At 36.4% G+C, this 19,693-nt stretch overlaps 1 protein-coding gene across 1 annotated transcript in view; it reads left to right on the forward strand.

The window, feature by feature from the left end:
- Positions 1-219: 219 nt before the first annotated feature.
- DIPK1A (divergent protein kinase domain 1A) overlaps positions 220-19,693 on the forward strand; it is a 109,515-nt gene continuing 90,041 nt past the window's right edge. Inside the window, exon 1 of the mRNA XM_031969302.1 lies at positions 220-356. Coding sequence (XP_031825162.1) covers positions 303-356 — 54 coding nt within the window. The 5' untranslated portion in view covers positions 220-302. The remainder of the gene's footprint in view (positions 357-19,693) is intronic.

Consider the following 19,693-nt stretch of genomic DNA (forward strand, 5'->3'; position numbering starts at 1 on the left):
TGTCGGCGGAGGGGCGCCTTTAAGGCGGTCTGACAGCTGCGGCCGCCGCTGCCCGGAGGCCGGCGGGAGGGGGTGGGGGCGGCCTGTGGGGAGGCGCGCGGCCGCGGCGAGGGCGCGCGGGGCCGGCCTGCCCGGGAGGCGTGCGGGGGCGCGCGGGGGCGGGCCGGGCGGCGGCGGAGGGGGCGGGGAGCCCGGGCCGCCAGCGCTGGCTCCGGGTCCGCCTCTGACTGCGGCGGCGGCGGCGGCTCGCGGGGCTCGGCTCAGCTGGCTCGGCTCGCACGGCGGGGCGATGTGTGAGTGCCATGGCGAGGAGTCTCTGTGCGGGGGCCTGGCTCAGGAAACCCTACTACCTCCAGGTAGGCCGGCCTCCGCCGCGGGCGACCCCCATCCTCCGGCCGCTGCCCCCTCCCCGGCCCCGCCCGCGCGTCTGTCTGTCATCCCCTGCGCCGGGGGCCGGAGCAACACGTCCCGATTCCCCCTCCTCCTTCGTGTGCCCCTCCTGGCCAGTGTGCTCCATCCTGCCCCGTGTGCCCCTCCTGGCCAGTGTGCCCCTTCTGACCAGTGTGCTCCATTTTGCCCCGGGTGCCCCGTCCTGCCCGTGTCCCCTCCTGGCCAGTGTGCCCCATTCTGCCCCGTGTGCTCCATCTTGCCCGGTGTGTCCCATGCTGCCCCGTGTGCCCCTCCTGGCCAGTGTGCCCCTCCTGGCCCCGTGTGCCCCTCCTGGCCAGTGTGCCCCTTCTGACCAGTGTGCTCCATTTTGCCCCGGGTGCCCCGTCCTGCCCGTGTCCCCTCCTGGCCAGTGTGCCCCATGCTGCCCCGTGTGCCCCATACTGCCCCGTGCTTCCCTCCTGTCCCGTGCCCCATCTTGCCCGGTGTGCCCCATTCTGCCCCACGCATTCCTCCTACTCCATGCCCCATCTAGCCCCGTGTGTCCCATCTTGCCGCGTCTCCTCCTGCCCCGAGTCTGCTCCTCCTTCCCTGTCTCTCCCTGTCCTGTCCCATGATTATCCCCACTTCCCGCTCGCTCTTATTCCCCAGTCTCTCCTCCTTTCCCCCCGAATATTCAACCCCAGCCCGCCCCTCGCCCCCAGTGGGAATGGACAGTTCCAGGAGGTGCTCAGGGCGCTGAGGTTGTTTCTCCCTCTCTCGTGGGTGCTGACTATACCTGGAGTTCTACTCCTCCCATCCCCGTCCCTCCCCATCCCACTCTATTTCCTTAGGGCTCCTCTCTCCTGACACGCGTGGTAGTTGGGTCTTGCTCGGTTCGATCGCCGCCCTCACCTCCCACTCTGTGCATCACCTTTACTCATTTCTCTCCCTCTAACTTCCATTGGCTGCTGATCTCCCGGCTCAAGCCTGCAAGGATTTCCCATTATTGGCTGGTTTATTTCACTGTGAGATTAATAGCAATCAGCTTTTATTAAGTGTCTACCTAGACCCAAGGGACACAATCCCTGCCTTCTAGGAGCTGCCATTCTATAGAAAGAACAGGTAGTGTGGAATTCTCCCACATTTAAAAAAGGAAACTGTCCAGAGTACATCTTGGCCGATAGTTTTAGTTCCTTTTTAGGGTCATAAAATCGAAGAGTTGAGAGGGAACTCAAAGAGCATGTAGACCTAACTCCACCCAGTAATGTTTTGAGTTATATACGTTTTCAGAGGAAATAATTGCAGGGAACTGCTTGCTGATTGTGTGTGGGTTTTTAAAATGGGTACTTAGTGACTCTCAGAAGGAAAACCTGATGTGCTAATGAAAAAAAAAAAAAAAATGCCCACACTCTTAGCACTACCAGTTAATTTGATGATAAGACCTGGAGTGAATGTACAGCCTCCTGTCAGAGATTACTGTGTGCTTTTTTTTGGTCTGTTTCATGACATGATGATTCCTTGTATGTGCTGTTGGTTTCAGGGAACAACTACCAGGATGTGGGCCAAAGTCCATCATCACTGGTGGAAAAGCAAATGTGATTCAATACTTTTTACTTGGCCAGATGGGTCATCTAAGTGTACAAGGACAGCACTTTTAACATAAGGAATTAAAGATGTTAAAAGTTCAAAACTCTTAATTGGTGTGGGTGTCTGGAAAGTCTGAGTAAAGGTAAACTTGTATGTAAATACAATTAGTATTTAGATGGGGCCATAGGAGTTGGGTAGGTGGATATATAGGGTTTTTTTTTTTTTTTAATCCAATAGACATTGAAGAAAAACAAGAGGTTTGGACCTCTAGTGAACTTAATTGTATTATTTTGTATTGTAGTGACTTGCATTTGTGCTGTTTTTCTTTGCTTTGCCTGTGCCCCCATAACTGGCAAGTCAAATCAACAGGCATTTATTAGGTTTTTACTGTGGGCCAGGTGTAGTTGAAGTTAGACTTAAATGCTTATTTTAGAAGAGTATCTGTAGAGGATGAAATGCTAGATGTAGATTTCTGATCTCATCCCCATGAATACTCCTTCAGGGATGCTGACCTCAGTTTATGTAGGCAATCAAGGACCCTCTGCTAGTCCTGCTCAAGTCAGGGTCCAGCTCACTGGCTGACCATGAACATTCTCAGCCCAAACTATGGGGACTGATGGACATAGATAGGGCTGCAGGGCCAGCTTTGTACCTTCGCTAGTTTGGGCAAGAGTCATTCTTCCTTCCAGTATGGATAGATTATTGTCTAACCTCTTTTGAATAATGATGGGTCTCTTTTAGGGAGTTCTGTGCTGTTCTAGGGCTTAATGCAGTCAGTATCAGTATAAAACAGCATCAGTGATATCCATGAACTGGAAGAAAACGAGCTCTTGCAGTCTACAAAATCAATCAACAAACATTTGTTAGGTACTTACTATATGCCAAATCTACACTAGGAACCGTGGCTATAAGCTAGTCTTGGAGAACTTAATTTCTACAAATGCATTTCCCTCCTGAGTTTGCATATCCATCTCTCATACCCGAAATGTTTTCCAATGACCTCTGTCTTTGGATTTTTCTGGTCTCCTTCAGCGCTCGAAACTTACCTAATGGACACCTTTCCTGGTCCTTCCTAATTTCTAAGTGCCTTTTACCTACTCTATATGTATCTTGTTTTTACCCAGTTCTTCACATGTGAATGTGAAGTACCTTGAGGGCAGGGGTTTTATTTGGGGGTACCAACTCCCTGTTAATTGTTTGTTCTTTCACTTCTAATCCAAAGGTCCTTCTCCTTTGCAGAGGGTACAGATTAAACAGCTCTCTTTCTCTCCAATGTCCTATCTACACTAAGCAAAAGTCTTATCTCTTCTTTAGTTCTCCTTTTTCTCCCAGTATAACTTTTTAAAAATTAATTTTGTCATTTTTTAGCTTCCTTTGACAACTTTAGCATTCCTGACACCTTTTTTTTTTTTTTTAACAAAAACATACAAATACAAATTCATGTTCATTCTGTTAGCCAGCCTTGCTTCCATCTCTATTTATTTATCATAAAATCTAAGTTAAGTGGTTGGGTTTCCTGTGTAACCACATTGATCTCTTAAGACAAATTCTCTTTTCTCCCTCCTCATTGCAATTGTTTCCCTTTCTGTTCTCGGAATTTTATTCCTTCCTGGGCTGACTTCCTTCCGCCTGAAGCATTTTTTCCATGGAGTTCTACCTATGAAACCTTTGAAATCTGCTTTCCCAGTATGCAGGGTGCATGTGAGACTATATTTGGATTTCTTTCTTCTTTATTACAACCTCTAGGATAGATAAAACCAGGATAGAAAGGATATTTTCCCACTCTGGGGTCCCATCATTTCCACTGTAGCAACTGGTCCCTGTGGGAACCAAATCCAGAATAGAATTCCTTGTTGTTAGTTTTTCCACCTGAAAGAAAGGATATAGAGAGAGAAAAAAAAAAAAAAAGACCCACAGCTAGGGGCTGGCTATGAATATCTCTTATAAAGGATTCTGAGAAGAACAGTCAGATTGGAGAAGAGTTTAACTTGAAATGTCTTTAAAAAAAGAGCTGGTATTTTGTTGTAGGGGCAAATAAAAATCACATAAGCTTTTTTAATAGGGGGAGCAGCAAGGATTTCCTTTTTTAATAATAGTTTTTTTATTTTCAAAAAATATGCAAAGATAGTTTTCAACATTCACCCCTGCAAAATCTTGTGTTCCAAATTTTTTTCACTCTCTCTTCCTTCTCTCCCCTAGGCAGTAAGTAATCCAATATATGTTAAACATATGCAATTCTTCTATACAATTTTCCACAAATATCATGCTGCACAAAAAAAATAAGATCAAAAAGGAAAAAACATGAGAAGAAAACAAAAAGCAAGTAAACAACAACAACAAAAAGATGAAAATATTATGTTGTGATCCACATTCAGTCCCCACAGTCCTTCCTCTGGATGTAGATGGCTGTTTCCCTCACAAGTCTGTTGGAATTGACCTGAATCATCATCTCATTGTTGAAAAGAGCCAAGTCCATCACATTTTAATCATCACATAATCTTGTTGCTGTGTACAATGTTCTCTTGGTTCTACTCATTTCACTTAGTATCAATTCATGGAACTTTCTCCAGGCCTTTCTGAAATCATTCTGCTGATTGTTTCTTAAACAACAACAATAATATTCAAGGATTTGTTTTTCATAAAAATTTCTATATGTAACTTTCTGTGATTAGGCTAAAAACATTGAATAGAGACTTTTAAAATAATTTTAGTCATGGGGAATTATATATTTATATATGACTTTCACATATGTTTATCTGGGTTCTTGTTTGTCATTAGGACACTAGGACTTTCATAAAAGTTTTTTTGGATAAGATTGTGGTATCATGGAGAGGTATAGTTTCTGAAGAATACTATATTCTGAGAAGAGGACCAACCCCATTTTAAAAATAAAAATACTTCTTAAAAGTTGGCTTTGATTGCAAAATAGTAATGATATACATAAGCAAAATGAAATAAATGCCAAATATTCTTCACTTACTAATTGTTATAAATATTCTTATAATAATTATAATTGTTATAAGAATGTTTCAAAAATAGTATTATAGAGGAAAATTTTAAGTAGATTATTAATAAAATTCACAAAATAAAGATAACTTTAAAACTTTATAAAGATAATTTTATTATAATTTATAATATAATTTAAATGTTATATTGAGCATCATTTTGAAGAAATTAACAACCTCATTCATAGAAAGATTTTCAGGGAACTGGCTTTTTAAACATATTCATAGATTGAATTCTTAATCCTGTGTTGAATTTGCTCTTACTGTTTATCACTCATCCCTCTGCTACAATTCAACTGATAGAAGAGGCCTTAAAATTGCCCGGCTTTCATCTTTCCTCCCTTCCTTCACTGCCCAAATTTTCTCACCATCTGCTCTTTACATTTTCTTTCCCACCAGCTGCTTCAACTTTGAAACTGTGCTGGACAAAGTCAAAATGAAATCACATTTCTAAGACAAAATATCATCCAACTTCTTCTCTTGGTATTGATAGAGAAGTGATATATAGTGGTCCCATTGTTGTTGTTCTTGTTAATAATGCTGCTGCTGCTGTTGACATCATTGTTTGCTGGTTAAAGTAGGAATAAAACCTTGGAGTACCTGGAGCCAGGGCAGCATGTCAGAACCAGGGACTTGGATTCTATTCTCATATGTTTCACTCCTTTATTGAGATCTTAAGTCATCCTTGAACACTTTTTCATAACTTAGTTTCTACATTACAAAATTGGGGAAATAATATTTATGCTACTATCTTTGCCATTGGACCTTAATATGAATAAGTTTAATGAAGCGATTTCTCTTTTAAAAATCTACATTGTGAATTCTTTTACTCATTTGTCCCTTCAACCAAAATATTCTTAGTACAAAAATCTGTATGAATGAAAAATACTGCTTGTGTGAAATGCCTTGTGTTCCTTCAGTAATGTAATGGTTCATATTAAAGATTATCTCTTCTTCTTTCTTTTCTTCCTCTTTTTCCTCCTTCTCCTCCTCCTCCCTCTTTTCTTTCTCCTCCTTCATTTTTTAAGTAAGAAAATTATTCACACAATACAATTAAACATTGCAGATAGTCACAGATTTCCCTTCTTTACATGCCAGGTTGTTGTTTGAATATGTTTAATTATAATTGATAGACCCCTGAAATGTATTGCATACTTCAGATGATACCAGATTTTGAACAAGTTTTGGAGACCAAGTTATCCAATTTGCTCATTTTTACAGATGGGGAAATTAAGATATAAAGAGTTGAAGTGACGTGTCCAACCTGAACAAGGTAGTAACTGGCAGAGTGGTATTTGATTGCAAATGCATCACTCTTCCTATTTATACAACCTCCACTACATGAGCCAAGATTTCTGTGCTTTTGCAGTTCTCAAATGCAAGATTAAGGAGTTTGCACTTTAGTGTATACTTAGGAGCTAGAGAAAGTATTTGACCATGCAAATACTATTTGCCCAGACTATTGTATTAAGAAAAGTCTTCATGGAGCAGCTAAGTGGTGCAATGAATGGATAGAGCACCATCCCTGAAGTCGGGAGGACCTGAGTTCAAATCTAGTCTCAGACATTTAACACTTCCTGGCTCTGTGACCCTGGGCAAGTCATTTAACCCCAATTGCCTCAGCAAAAAAAGAAAAAGAAAGAAAAGCCTTCATGTAAATTGGAAAATGAAGGATGTCTATCTATTAGGGAATGACTGATCAAGTTGTGGTATATGATTGCATTGGAATTCTATTGTGCTGTAAGGAATGACAAGGAGAATGGATTCCAAAAAACATGGGAAGACTCATACGAACTAATGCAAAGTAAAATAAGAGAACTAAGAGACTATTGTACACCATAGCGGCAATATTATAATATTGACCAGCTGTGAAAGATTTAACTACTCTGATCAAGATATAATGATCCATGACAGTTCCAAATGATCCATGATGAAAGATGTTATTCACCCCTAGAGAGAGAACTGATAAACTCAGCTCAGATTGAAGCACAGTTTTTTTTTTTTTCCTTGTCCTTCCATGGCTAATATAGGAATATGTTTTGCATGACTTCACATGTATAATAGGCATCTTATTGCTTGTCTTCTCAATGAGGCTAGAAAGAGAGAGAGAATATGGAGCTCCAAAAATAAGTGTTAAAAAAAAGTAAAAATTATAAAGTAAAAAGAAAAAAGAAAATCCTCCTTGCTGCTATGTGCAGGTGTTTTGGAGCAAAATGTGCCAGGAGACATGGAGGCTAGTTAGAAATTTAGCAGGGTAATCTAGGGAAAAGTAATGAAACTATGATGAAAGAAGAAAAAAAACCTTGATAAATGATTGTAGAGGGTTCTTAAAGAGAAAGGAAATAATTCCAAGGTTTTCAGCTTCAGTAACTAACTTAGGAGGTTGGTTATTTCCTAAAGTAAGGAAGCTGAGAGCAAAACCAAGAGCAGGTTTTAGGGGTGAAGATGAAGTTATATTGAGTTTGAAGTGATCTCACCCAAGCAGAGATATCTGGTTAAGCTCTGAATTTTTTTCTTTTTTCCCAAGAGTTTAGGCAAGCCATTCTGGAAGACAATTTGAAACTGTGCCTCAAAAGCTATTTTAAAAAGCATACCGTTTGACTCAGAAATACCACTACTAAGTCCATACCCTCCAAAATATATCAAAGAAAGATCAAGAAAAACCAAGTATACAGAAATTGTTGTAGTGGCTCTTTTTACAATAGCAAAGAATTAGGAATTGAAAGGGTAGTCACAATTGGGAAATGGTTGAACAAATTATTATATACATGATAGAATCCTATTGTGCTGAAAGAAAGTATAAAGGATGTGGTTTCATAAATACCTGGGAAATTTTGTATGAAGTGGTGAATAGAACCAAGAGAACAGTTTATATCATAACAAAAATATTATAAGAACAAACAACTTTCAGATTATGATCAGCACAGTGTCCAACTACAGTTTCCTGATGAAAAATATTGCCCCCTTTCTAACAGAGGTGAAGGACTCAGAGAGGGCAAATTACATTTTTTTTTACATGACCAATATAAGAATTTGTTTTGCTTGATTATACTTGCCTATAACTGGAATTTTGGTTTTTCTTGCTTCCTCAGTGATAAAGGTGGAAAAAAGGAGGTATAAGAGGTCAGGGAGAAAATGTAGATCTTTTGAAAATGAATTTATAGTTTTGCATAACTTTACAGCTTTCTTAGAAGGAGGTGGGATGGGGAGGAAGAGAGAGCATCCAGAACTCTAAATTTTAAAACAAATGTTAAAAAAAAATTGTTTTACATGTAACTGGGAAAATAAAATGTTTTTTAAAAAAAATTATAAACTAATGGAACTCTGGACAGTAGTTCATGGTGAATATATAAATTTTGGAGTCATGTACTTAGAGGTGATAACTAAAGTTCTAAAGCCAAGGGAATAAATCATTAAGGGAGGAAATATGGAAAAGAGAAAAGAACTGAGGTCAGAGTCTTGGCATAAACCCAGACAGAGAAGGTTGGAGTACTGGGACCCAGTGAATAAGAAGCAATCGCTGAGAGAATTGTGCCCTGAGTCATAGGAGAGAATGATCAACAGTTGGAGATATCATAACATTGAGGAGCTTGAGAAATGTGGAAAGTCATTTGTTTAATTTAGCAATTAAGTCACTAGTGAAATTGAAAAGAATAATTTCAGCAAAGTAGTGGCCCCATTGCAAGAAGAAATTGAGACTATGAGTATTGATTTTTTTTTTTTTTTAGTTTAGCAGTGAAAGGGAAGAGAACTATGGAATCATAACTTGAGGGGACAGTGGAGTCACATTTGAGATTTTTGTTTTTAATCTTCTCTTAGAGAAACAAACAAGTATGTTTGTAAATAGTGGAGAAAAATCAGTAGAAAAAAAAAGGGATGGAAGTTTAGGAATGGGGAAATATCAATTAATGGAACAGGTTTCCAAGAGAAATGTGAAGAGAGAGATAGGATTAAGGATATAAGTGGAATATAAATCATGAATAAAATTGGACTAAATAAAATAATGACAATTGGTTTTTTCTTAGTCCTTCTGCTGATTTACCTCAGTAGCAGATGATTTTGTTGGCTGCATCCTTCTTGAAACTTTTCCCCTCTAGTTTCTATAATATTTCACGATCCTGGTTCTTTTATCCCTCAGTTGTGAACATTTATTTGAGATTTAGTACTTAAGTCTTTTGTGTTGCTCCTTGACTTGAAGATGACAACCCCATGGCTTCAGCTATAAGCCCTTCATAGGTTTTGGTAAGCCACTTGGTTATCCGCCTGTCATTCTACACTCAATATGTTCTAAAACCATGCCTTTCTTTTCCCTGATTCTCCCTCCTCACTGCCCTATTACGTCGGCCAGTCAACAAGCATTTATTAAAAGCATTTGCTAAGTGCCAGGCATATGGAAAGTGCCCGAGTTTGCAGACCAAGAAGAAAACAGTCCCTGCTCTTAATGACCTCATGGTCTAAAGGAGAGATAGCATGCAACTATGTACAAACAAATTATATGTAGGTTAATTTGGAGATAGTCAACAGAGAAACTGGCATTAAGGAAAATCAGGAAAAGCTGCATGTACAAAATGGGATTTTAACTAACGAAAGCCAGGAAGACCAGGGGACACGGTATCTTGTCTGAGGAGCAGCTGCTAATGGTACCACACTTTTCTCAAACTCAAAACTTCATAGCTAATTTTGGTGGTGATTGTCATACCCCGTGGGATTTCACTTCAAATGATTTATAAACAGTTTTTTAAAAAAACACATCTGACTTAATTATAAAGGAGATCCTTTAGGCTATTCTTGTAATACATGATAGATTGCATAAGCTAGGAGGTAGAAGATGAGATGCTGTGTACATAGAACAGCAATTAAGGCAACTGATACAGGAAATGTTTAATAAGTCTGGAAAGGAGGCAGGAGCAAAGAGTTTGTGTGTTATGATAGAGATCACAGGAAGCCAATGAAGCTTCTTTAGCAGGGGAGTGACATAGCTGAACTTGAATCTTTTTTTGGTGAGTATGTCAAGGAAACCAGTTTGGAGGCTATTAAAATACCAGGCAAGAGGAAGTAAGAACGTGAGCCACAGTGGTGACTGTTGAGTGAAGAGAAGTAGTTGCAAGAGATGTTTTATAGGTAGTATTGATAAAAATTGCTAATTAATTGGATATGGTGTCAGTGAAGGAGAGGGAAAAATCAAAATACACTTAGAGAGATTGAATCTGATTGACTGGAAAGATGGATTTGAGCTTTACAAAAATAGGTAACTTAGAACATTAATGGGGAAAGATAATAAATTCTGTTTGACCATTTTGAGTTCGAAATGCTTATAGAATATAATCTATATGGAAATATCCAACAGGAAGTCAATGATTCATGGCTAAATCTAAGGAGAAAGATTAGGACTGGACATATTATTTGAAAGTCATTTGCTTATGCAAATCTAAAATTATTTAGAAAAACTAAAGGAAGAAAAGAGAAGGTGGCTCAGGATAAAGTCCTAGAATATACCCATGTTTGGCCTAATTCCCCTATTATTCTATTAGCCAATATTAAGGTCTCCAAATCATTTTCTTGCTAAATAGGTGCTTCTGCTTCCTAGCCATCCTGGCTAATCTAGCATTACATCACTCCTCCACTATCTCCAATTAATTTAACAAAACAGCTTCTAGTTATTTTTTCGTTCTCATGATCAAATTTCTCTCTTAACTTTCCAAGCATTAGTGCTATCATCTTAGCATTATACTCTCTCCATGTACTAATTATAAAACAAGGAAAAATTAACACATTGTCTAATCCCAGTTCTTCTTTTATAAAACATGTCCTTATAGTGAGAATATGCTCTAATAATCTGCAATCCATTTCTGATTTTTTTTTTGCAATTCCTATTTTATCCTTATTTTCCAACTTTTACAAAATTGATAAATTTGCCAACTAATACAAAATCTGTAGTTTAAAAAATAGTCTTCTCCATTAGACTAATACCATGACAAATTTACTGATCTTTATAAAGATGAGTTAAAAATTAAGAATTTCCAAATGACAACCGTTTTCCTTCAAAAAATTCAGCTAAAGCTTCAACTTAGACTTTATCATCTTCATCTCCATAGCTTTACTTGCTGTCATATTAGCTATTCTAAAACTTTTACCATGATATACCAACACAGATTTGAACATTAATGAACTCCCTACTTCCTTTGCTTTTAACAATAATGCTGTTCTCTGGCAACAGTCTCTTCCAGGGATTGTCACTGGATGAGAAGGTGTTGGGATTATATATTGTCAATTCAATGATAGTATTCAGGAATAGTCACTAACAAGGAAGGGGAAAGGAATAAGCATTTCTTCAGTATCTATTATGTGCCAGGCATGTGATGTGCTATGCACTTTTATAAGTATTATTTCATTTGATCCTCACAACATTGCAAAGAACGTGCAGTTATAACTCTGTTTTTACAGTTGAGAAAACTGAGGGAAATAGAGATTGAATGATTTGTCCAGGATCACACAGCTAACTAGGAAGTGTTGGAGGTCAGATTTAAATTCAGATCTTCCTTCCTCCAGTCCCAGTACTCTATTCTTTGCTGCTTCTATCATAACAATACTTCCCAGAGTTTGCTATAATCGAACTGGATTTTATACTTTATACTAGTTATATAGTTTATACTAACTATAGCATGGTTATCAAGTCCTAATAATATTTGAGAATTTGAACCAGATTTTAAAACTAAAAGTGATGCTCTTTTCCTTTTAAGTCTTCTTTTTCCAGACCTTGCAGACCAAACTCAATTTGGACTTTACCCATGATCTTAACACTGTTGAAGAACTTTCACCCTACTTCCTTCAAGCACATAGTGGTAGCAAGGATTTTATATTAAGTCATTTTCATCTCATGTCAGAAAAAAATGTGATCTAAATGCTTGCTCTCTGTTTAGGCACTCCAGCAACCTTATATGCCACCATCTTTGCAACTACCCAAAATAAAACAACAAAAACTGTAGTCTTTTCCTCCTGTAGCCAGCCAGGGTTAATCATAATCACTATTGGACTTAATTAGTTTCACTTAGCAATTCTCCATGTCTGCATTCATGCCTTTTTTTTGTTTTGGCCCAAATCAATGTCATTTTTAGTTCTGCATCTATTATTTGTGGTCTAAATGAGAAACAGGATATTTGAGGGAAAGAAGGCAGCCTGTTTTACCCCATACCATGATCCTGAATAACTAGCAGCCTAACTTTGACTAGATTCTCCTTTCTTGAGGGCTTTTTTATTTTTTAATAAAAGAATTTATTGTTGAAACTCTAAATATGTAAAAGATGGATCATGTTCCAGGACAGGAAACTGAGAAGGAATAGTCAGACAAGAAAGAGGAGAACCAGGAATGTCCTGAAAACTGAGGGAAGACAAGAGTATCTTAGAGAAATGGGTAGTCGATAGTGTTAAAGTCACGGAGGTGTCAAGACAGAATAGGATTGAAAAGGGGCCAGTGGATTTAACAACTAAAGATCACTGGCACGGAAAGCAACTTCAGTTCAGTTGGGTTGGAAGCTAGAATTCTGATGCAGTTTCATTGTCTATTTACTGGGCCATCTAGCTATTTGAAAGCTAGATTTCAAAATGGAAAGAAGTGAATTAGAGGTGAAGAAATAGAACTGTGACAAAAATCATATGAGGATTTGTTCATAGGTACTGTTGCCAATAATAATTTCAAAGATGCAAAGATAGGGGAAAACTGGTCTATTATACTCAGAGTGCAGACATCATTGTATTCAAAAATCAATTAGCCTAGAATATCAAATTCAACAGTGTTATATAAGTTCTGGTTTCAGAGGTAAGATGGGTACAAAAGAATTTTGCAGAAAACAGAATGGGAAGGCAATGATTTACACATTAAAAAATATATGGCAGAAGGACAAGACCAGGTAAGTCAGGCTACCAGTTAGTAAATATTAATGCTATAACTGCTATTTCAAGCTGGAATTGGAAGATAGAACAGAGATTAATTAGATAATACTAGATTATAGTCAATGTCTCAACTTGATTTTACAGACTCTTGATAGTTAAGTGGTCAGTTTATTTTAAATAAATAGTGTTAAGAAAATTAAGTCAGAAATTCTCTTAGGACAATCTCCACTTTGATCATAGATTACATCATACATTCATCTTTCCCACCTTCTTATACATCCTATTGATCTTCTCTCTGTTACTTGCTATTTCCACATGCAAATTCAAGCATTGAGAATAGAACCAATAAATTATTAGTATTATATAACATTCTTGGCAACCAAAATCAAATATTGTAGTCACATACCCCTTTATGTTTGATCTTTTTTAGACTCTTTCCTAACTCTCTAATGCATTTCAGATGCTGGGTAATATTAAGAGTTTGTATCGGATACATATGTGCAACATTCAGTTACTGTTTATTTAAACAAAAGATTTCTCATTTTATTGTCTTAGGCTTAGTTGCCCACTGCATGAAGTCCTCTGCTTCTGGGAAACATTATCTCTTGAAATTCTGCGTCATTGGGGTTTGTTCTTGACCACTATCCAGTGTGGTCCACACAAGCTCAGGAACATGAATTCCCAACACAACATCCCAGTGCCATTAGCTGGGTTGTCAATTGCTAACAGTTCCTGGAATGGGCCTTGTTTCTAAGGCAGCTTTTAAGAGGAATTTCTTTCAGTAGATTGATTTTTCAAATTCCAAGCCCCTCACGGAAGTTTCCTGAGTAATGCTGCTTAAATCTCCTAGTGATATGAATTAATATGATTTAGGCCTGATAAAACCTAATCACATTGGTCTTCATGTGATGAAAGCCAGTTTAAACTTTATGAAGTCAACTTAATATAAACCTCATGGCTCTAAGAAGAACAATAAATTAGGCTACCTATAATTCATCGGAAAGGTTAGAGAATTTCATTCTTTATATACCACTTATTCTTTCTATTTTTACCTGAACTCTGCACATATTATGGATAATTCTGTCTAGAGGGAAGAAGAAGAGGAGAAGGAAGACTGTAAAAATAAGTCCCTTTTTTGATAAAGAGCTCAAAAAGGAAAAAAAAATCAATCTCCCATTTAAGAAAATCTCTCATTTTGTAAGCTCTAATAAGATATATATATATTTTAGTTATTTGAAGCTTTAGTAAAAACTTAGCTACAATATTAAAACCTACTCTTTATTTGTAACTCTCTAAAGTTGCCCTAATTTTAAAATTATCCTTTTAACCAAGCAACTAAACCACACCACCGACTTTTTTTTAAATTTCTATTTAACCATCTTGCATATACTGACGTACTCTGGAAAATCATCTGATGTATAAGCTTCAATAAATTAAGATAAACTTTTTCCTAAAGCTAAATGTTTTTAAGATTATGTAACTGTAAAACCTATTTTACGTTTTGACAAGAAGCCATATTTCTGATCATCTTGAGGACCAAGAGTATTTCTCTTCTTTCTTTCATAATATGTGTTCATTTAATGTTTGTATTCCCCAGTACAGTAGCTTAAGATTTGTTTTTTGTTTTTGTTTTTTGTGAAGGGTATGGGTAGCATTCATTCCTTCTTATCTTTTCACTCTAAAACAAAAATCATGGTTTAAACATTTCTTGACAAGTAATTATAATAGTTCTAGATGAGAAAGACTTTAACTTGAGATTTCTTAATTATTAAAACAGATCCAAAGACAGTTATTAAAGCATATCCAAAGCCTGCGCATTTAAGTATCCAAATGAAATGTTCAAGTGAACCTGAAAGAAGTTTAGTAGTTACCTATTACCTGCAGAATAAAATTTAAAACATTAAAAAAACTTGAAAAAATTTTAAAAATTTTACTTAGCCTTTTTCATTGTTTTGCACTGGCATAATTGCAAATGTTTTAAAGCTATTAGTATAATTGCAGCATAATTCTTTTATTCTAGTGAGAACTTTTGGAAGTCAATCACATACATCGCACTTCTCAAATGAAAACAATTTAATCTTGATATTTTTCCCAAAGTAAAGTTTGCTAATCCATTAAAAATTAAAATTTCCATATCTTTATTGCGTTATATCTTTATCCTTTTCTCTCTTTGAGGATATATGTTATTCTCATATCATTCAGAAAAAATGGGATACTCTATGGCCCTAATCTTATACATTAATATAGCACTATTTAACAAATGAACAAGAAGATGACAAGTCTAAGAACTGATATTTCATAGCTACCTAGATTAGCAAGTTGAATAGGAATAAATTCAGAACAGTAAAATCAAAGCAATAGAGTCCTTTAGACATATTCCATTATATCAGTTCAGACATGCTAGATGATAGTAACAAAAAAAAGCCAACATTTATGTTTCTATCATGGTCAGAGAAATTTGCTATGAAAGAAAGAAAGATGTGGTTATAACAAAATCAGGACTGTTCCTTCAGACCTAAGATTTGACCTATTGTATAGATACCAGGAGAAAATGTCTTTAGTTTTGTTTGATCTCAAGCAAAAGTCATAGATACTAATCATAAAACAGAGTTCTACATTATTCACAGGGTATCATAGCCAGGATTAGAACCAACCAGATGGGAAATATTCCTGTTCAGAAAGGAAATAGCACAGTAGAGAAATTGGGTCAAAAGGAATCCTTCCAAAATCTTTATAAAGTCATCTTCTCAACCTTTCGAGTTATTTTATATTCACCAACAGTGTTTTCCAGAATGTAACCTCTCTGAGTAGCTCTTGACATTTGCTCCTAAATGATGACAACAATTAATATCTGAATTCAAACCTCAGAGCAAATCAAATTATATGTCTACCTTACATAGCTTGTTTCATTGCTTACAGTTTAGAGTACAACTTTTCATATTGCAATTAGAGTTGGCTAATAATAAATCACAATAAAATATTTATTTTCAGTATTTAGTAAGTACATACAAGGTTTTTCCAAAAATATTTATTCATTTTATTTTCTAGTTTAAACATATCCTAATGTAAAAAGTCAATTAAAAAGAAATTAATAAATGATTTGCATTCTGGAGTTTATACACAACACAAATACATGATAATTCACTCAAAAGTCAAAACAAAAGAGACTGGTTACTGTAAGTTTGATCTAACACTGCTGCCAATCATTAGGTAACCCCTGAGAAAAAAGAGTCAGCTGCGTGGTACAGTGAATAAGGGGCCAGACCTGGAGTCAAAAGGATTCGGATTCATAAACTCAAATCTGGCCTCAGACACTTATTAGCTATGTGATCCTGGCCAAATCTCTTAATCTTGTTTACCTTAGTTTCTTCATCTGTAAAATGATTTGGGGAGGTAAATGAAAAGCTGCTCCAGGATCTTTGCCAAGAAAACTCCAAATGGGGTAACAAAGCGTTGGATACAATTGAAAAGCAACTGAATAACAAGGTAAAAAAAAAATCTCTTTAAACTGAGATTTGTTGATACGATACTTAGTTGGCTCAAAGATGTAATTTTTGTACATACTACTCTAGATATCAGTTTCATAATTTTCACAATCAATAGTCAGATAACTCATCATATAAATTATTTAATTTCAGGGTAAAATTTAGAAGCTGTTTTTCCATACCCCTTTCCTGTGGCTTCTTCTTTCACACAGTTAATATTGTTCTATGATGTTTAAAAATTTATTGGATTTAGCCAACCTCTCCAGATGATAAGACTTTTCAAGTAAACAAACCAGAGCATATGCATTTAAATATTAAAGACAATCTTTAAATTGAAGCACCTCCACTTTCCAGACAAAAGCCTAACAGTTCATAGATATGACATCACAGTATTCCGATCAAAAGAGGAGATAACCTCCTTCATTATATTCTTAGTATCATATCTCAGATTAACAACATTTCTTATACAATGGTTTCTCAAAATCACAATGCAAGAAACTAATTATAATAATGGATTATTAATGTGATGGATTTAGAACTTAGACCTAAAACAAGACTTATTGAAAGGTAAATGACACTAATATAGCTAAATACATTTTTGAAATACATTATAAAAATTTTATTTTATCCACCTATCAATTTAGGCACACTATACTCATTGCATTAAGAGACCAATATAAGAATAATTAAAATCTAATTGTTTATAGTTATAAAAGTGATCTAAAGCATAACCATTCAAGATAGTACAACCATGCTATGAATAATGATTATTAGACTAATTTATTCAAATCTTAAAAAAATTTAAGTTGAAATATTTTGTATGCCAGCCATTCTCATTGGTATTGTTGTGACTTACTTTGGGTAGAAAGATTATACTTATAATTCTTATTCCTGCATTCTATAAACCTTTTTACCTATAGATTACAAAAATACATAAATACGTGATTCTAGGGAGCAGCTAGATGTTGCAATGGATAGAGTATCAAACATGGAATCAGAAAGACACCTCTTGAGTTCAGATCTCAGACACTTACTAGCTATGTGACTCTAGACAAGTGACTCAGTTTTCTCATTTGTAAATGAGTTGGAAAAGGAAATGGCAAACCACTCTTGTATCTTTACCAAGAAAACCCCAAATAGGATCACAAAGAGTTAGACAAAACTGAAAACAACTGAACAAGAACATGATTCCATCTTATCACATCAATAAAAATATCCAAATAGCTTAAATAAAACCCAGAGATCATGAAATAATTATAGCAAGTATTTCTATTAATAATATTCACAATTTTATAAGCATAGAAATCTCATGATTCTCCCTTTATCTCAATGAGATCTAAAATTTTCTTATACTTTCTTTCTCTTTCTTCCTGTGGACTTTGATTAGTCTTTCAGTACTTCCACATTTAACCTTCACTACTTTCTCAGTCCCCTACATCTTCATATTTCCCAATCACTGTTATTCAGTCATTTTTCAGTTGTATCCAATACTTCATGATCCCATTTCAGGTTTTCTTAGCACCAGAATAGTTTACTATTCCTTCTCCAACTCATTTTACAGATGACAGACTGAGGATTAAGGGATTTTCCCGGGTCATATAGCTATTAAATGTCTGAGGCCAGATTTGAACTCATGAAGCCCAGTTTTCCTGACTCAAGGCCTGACCTTCTGTTCACTGTGCCACATAGCTGCCCTACGTCTAAATATGTAGATTTCTTACATATCCCTATTTCCCAATCATATCCCAAACCTATTCTCAGAACCAGCTTTCTGTATTCCACAGAATCTGCATTTTACTCAACAAGAAGATAAACTCACTGATTCTAATTTGACAAGGCTTCTTAACTCTCATAAGAGACATCCTGCCTTACCATTATATTTAGATGGACTATAGAGAGGCCCCCTACTCCAGTTACCTGATCTTTCAGTTCCTGAGATCTAATTATTTTCCCAATTTCAGTCCTTAAGAGTTTACAAAAAGAAAAGTCACTTCCAATTCCTTTTAGGCAACTTCTTCTAATTTACCTAGGCAATTAAATCATTAATAGGAAAAAATAGGTAAAAATTTTTCCCAAAATTAAATTTTTTTATTCTCTATTTAAACTAAGGATTTTGAAAAAAAGGAAGTTAATGATGTAGCACTTATATACCAGATAAGGATTAAGAGCTGCAAACCAGTTTTTGTTGATTTTTTTCTCCTTTTTTCCTCTTCTTTTATTTAAAGAATTCTCTAGGAGAATTTCTCCTAAAATCTCTTTGAACTTGCCTGAGGTTGACTTCAGTTTTATTTAAGAGTGAGCATTTTCTGTTATTCTCTAGAGAGAGATTAGCTTTTGAAACTGCAGAAAGATGTGCTGTTTGTGTGAAAGTTTCACAAAGTTTTTGGAAAAATAAAAAAAGTCTTAAGAGAACTACAACCCCTAAAATGCACTGGGACATTTCAGCATTTATAAAAAAATTCAAACTACATTTTCATAAATTGGATATTTGCATAGTAAACACATTTCCTTTCAGTTTCCAAATTTAGCATCTATTTTGTTTGCAATACTATAAATTTCTGCTAAGGGAAAAGATCTTTATCTCATTTTCTCTCTTTGCCTTTTCAACCTGGCCAGAACAAGGGACATAAAGATGAAATTATGGGCTTTTGAAAGCTTAGAAAATTTCAACTGAAAAAGTCCTCATCTTTTCTTACTTGTTCTTAAAACATCTCCCAGTGCAACTTTAATCAAAGAGTCAGTGGAAGTCCATGTTTGTTTAGGGTTTCTTTGAAGGTAAACTTGGTATCAGAATTATAATTACCTTGGACATCTTGGAAAGCTAATTTGAGTATGAAGCTTCAAAGATTAATTTCATTATGGGCAATTTTTCAAATTCAAAAGACCCTCCCCAGAGTCTCAGAGGTTCACTTGGCCTAGATATTTTTACAAAGATCTCAGAACCAGGTTTTATGCAGATTGGGGGGAGTAGATCTGACCAGGAATAATTTAGCTTCTGAATCTATAGACAATTTGACATAAAGCAGAAGTACCAAAAACAGTCCAGAGTTATGAGCAACTGAGGGATCCCAAGATAATCACTGATTATGCAAAGCAGAACTGAGACATCAGATTTAGATTATTAGTGATAGGTATCCTTTTTGACCATTTGAGAGTTACTTCAGACCAGACTAACCAAGAATTTCGTCAGGGAGGATAGCCAAAAGAGTCTAGTAATTACCAATAAGAGATAAGTAACCAGATAGGAAAGTCTCTTGTTTATTAGAGTGCAGAAAATAAGGTGAAAGGGCACACAGCTGAGATGAATCCTAATCCTATCCCAGTATTCACCCAGAAAAACAGTGGGGAGAGGATGCT

This window comes from Sarcophilus harrisii, chromosome 4 (genome assembly GCF_902635505.1).
Source record: "Sarcophilus harrisii chromosome 4, mSarHar1.11, whole genome shotgun sequence".
Taxonomy (NCBI): Eukaryota; Metazoa; Chordata; class Mammalia; order Dasyuromorphia; family Dasyuridae; genus Sarcophilus; species Sarcophilus harrisii.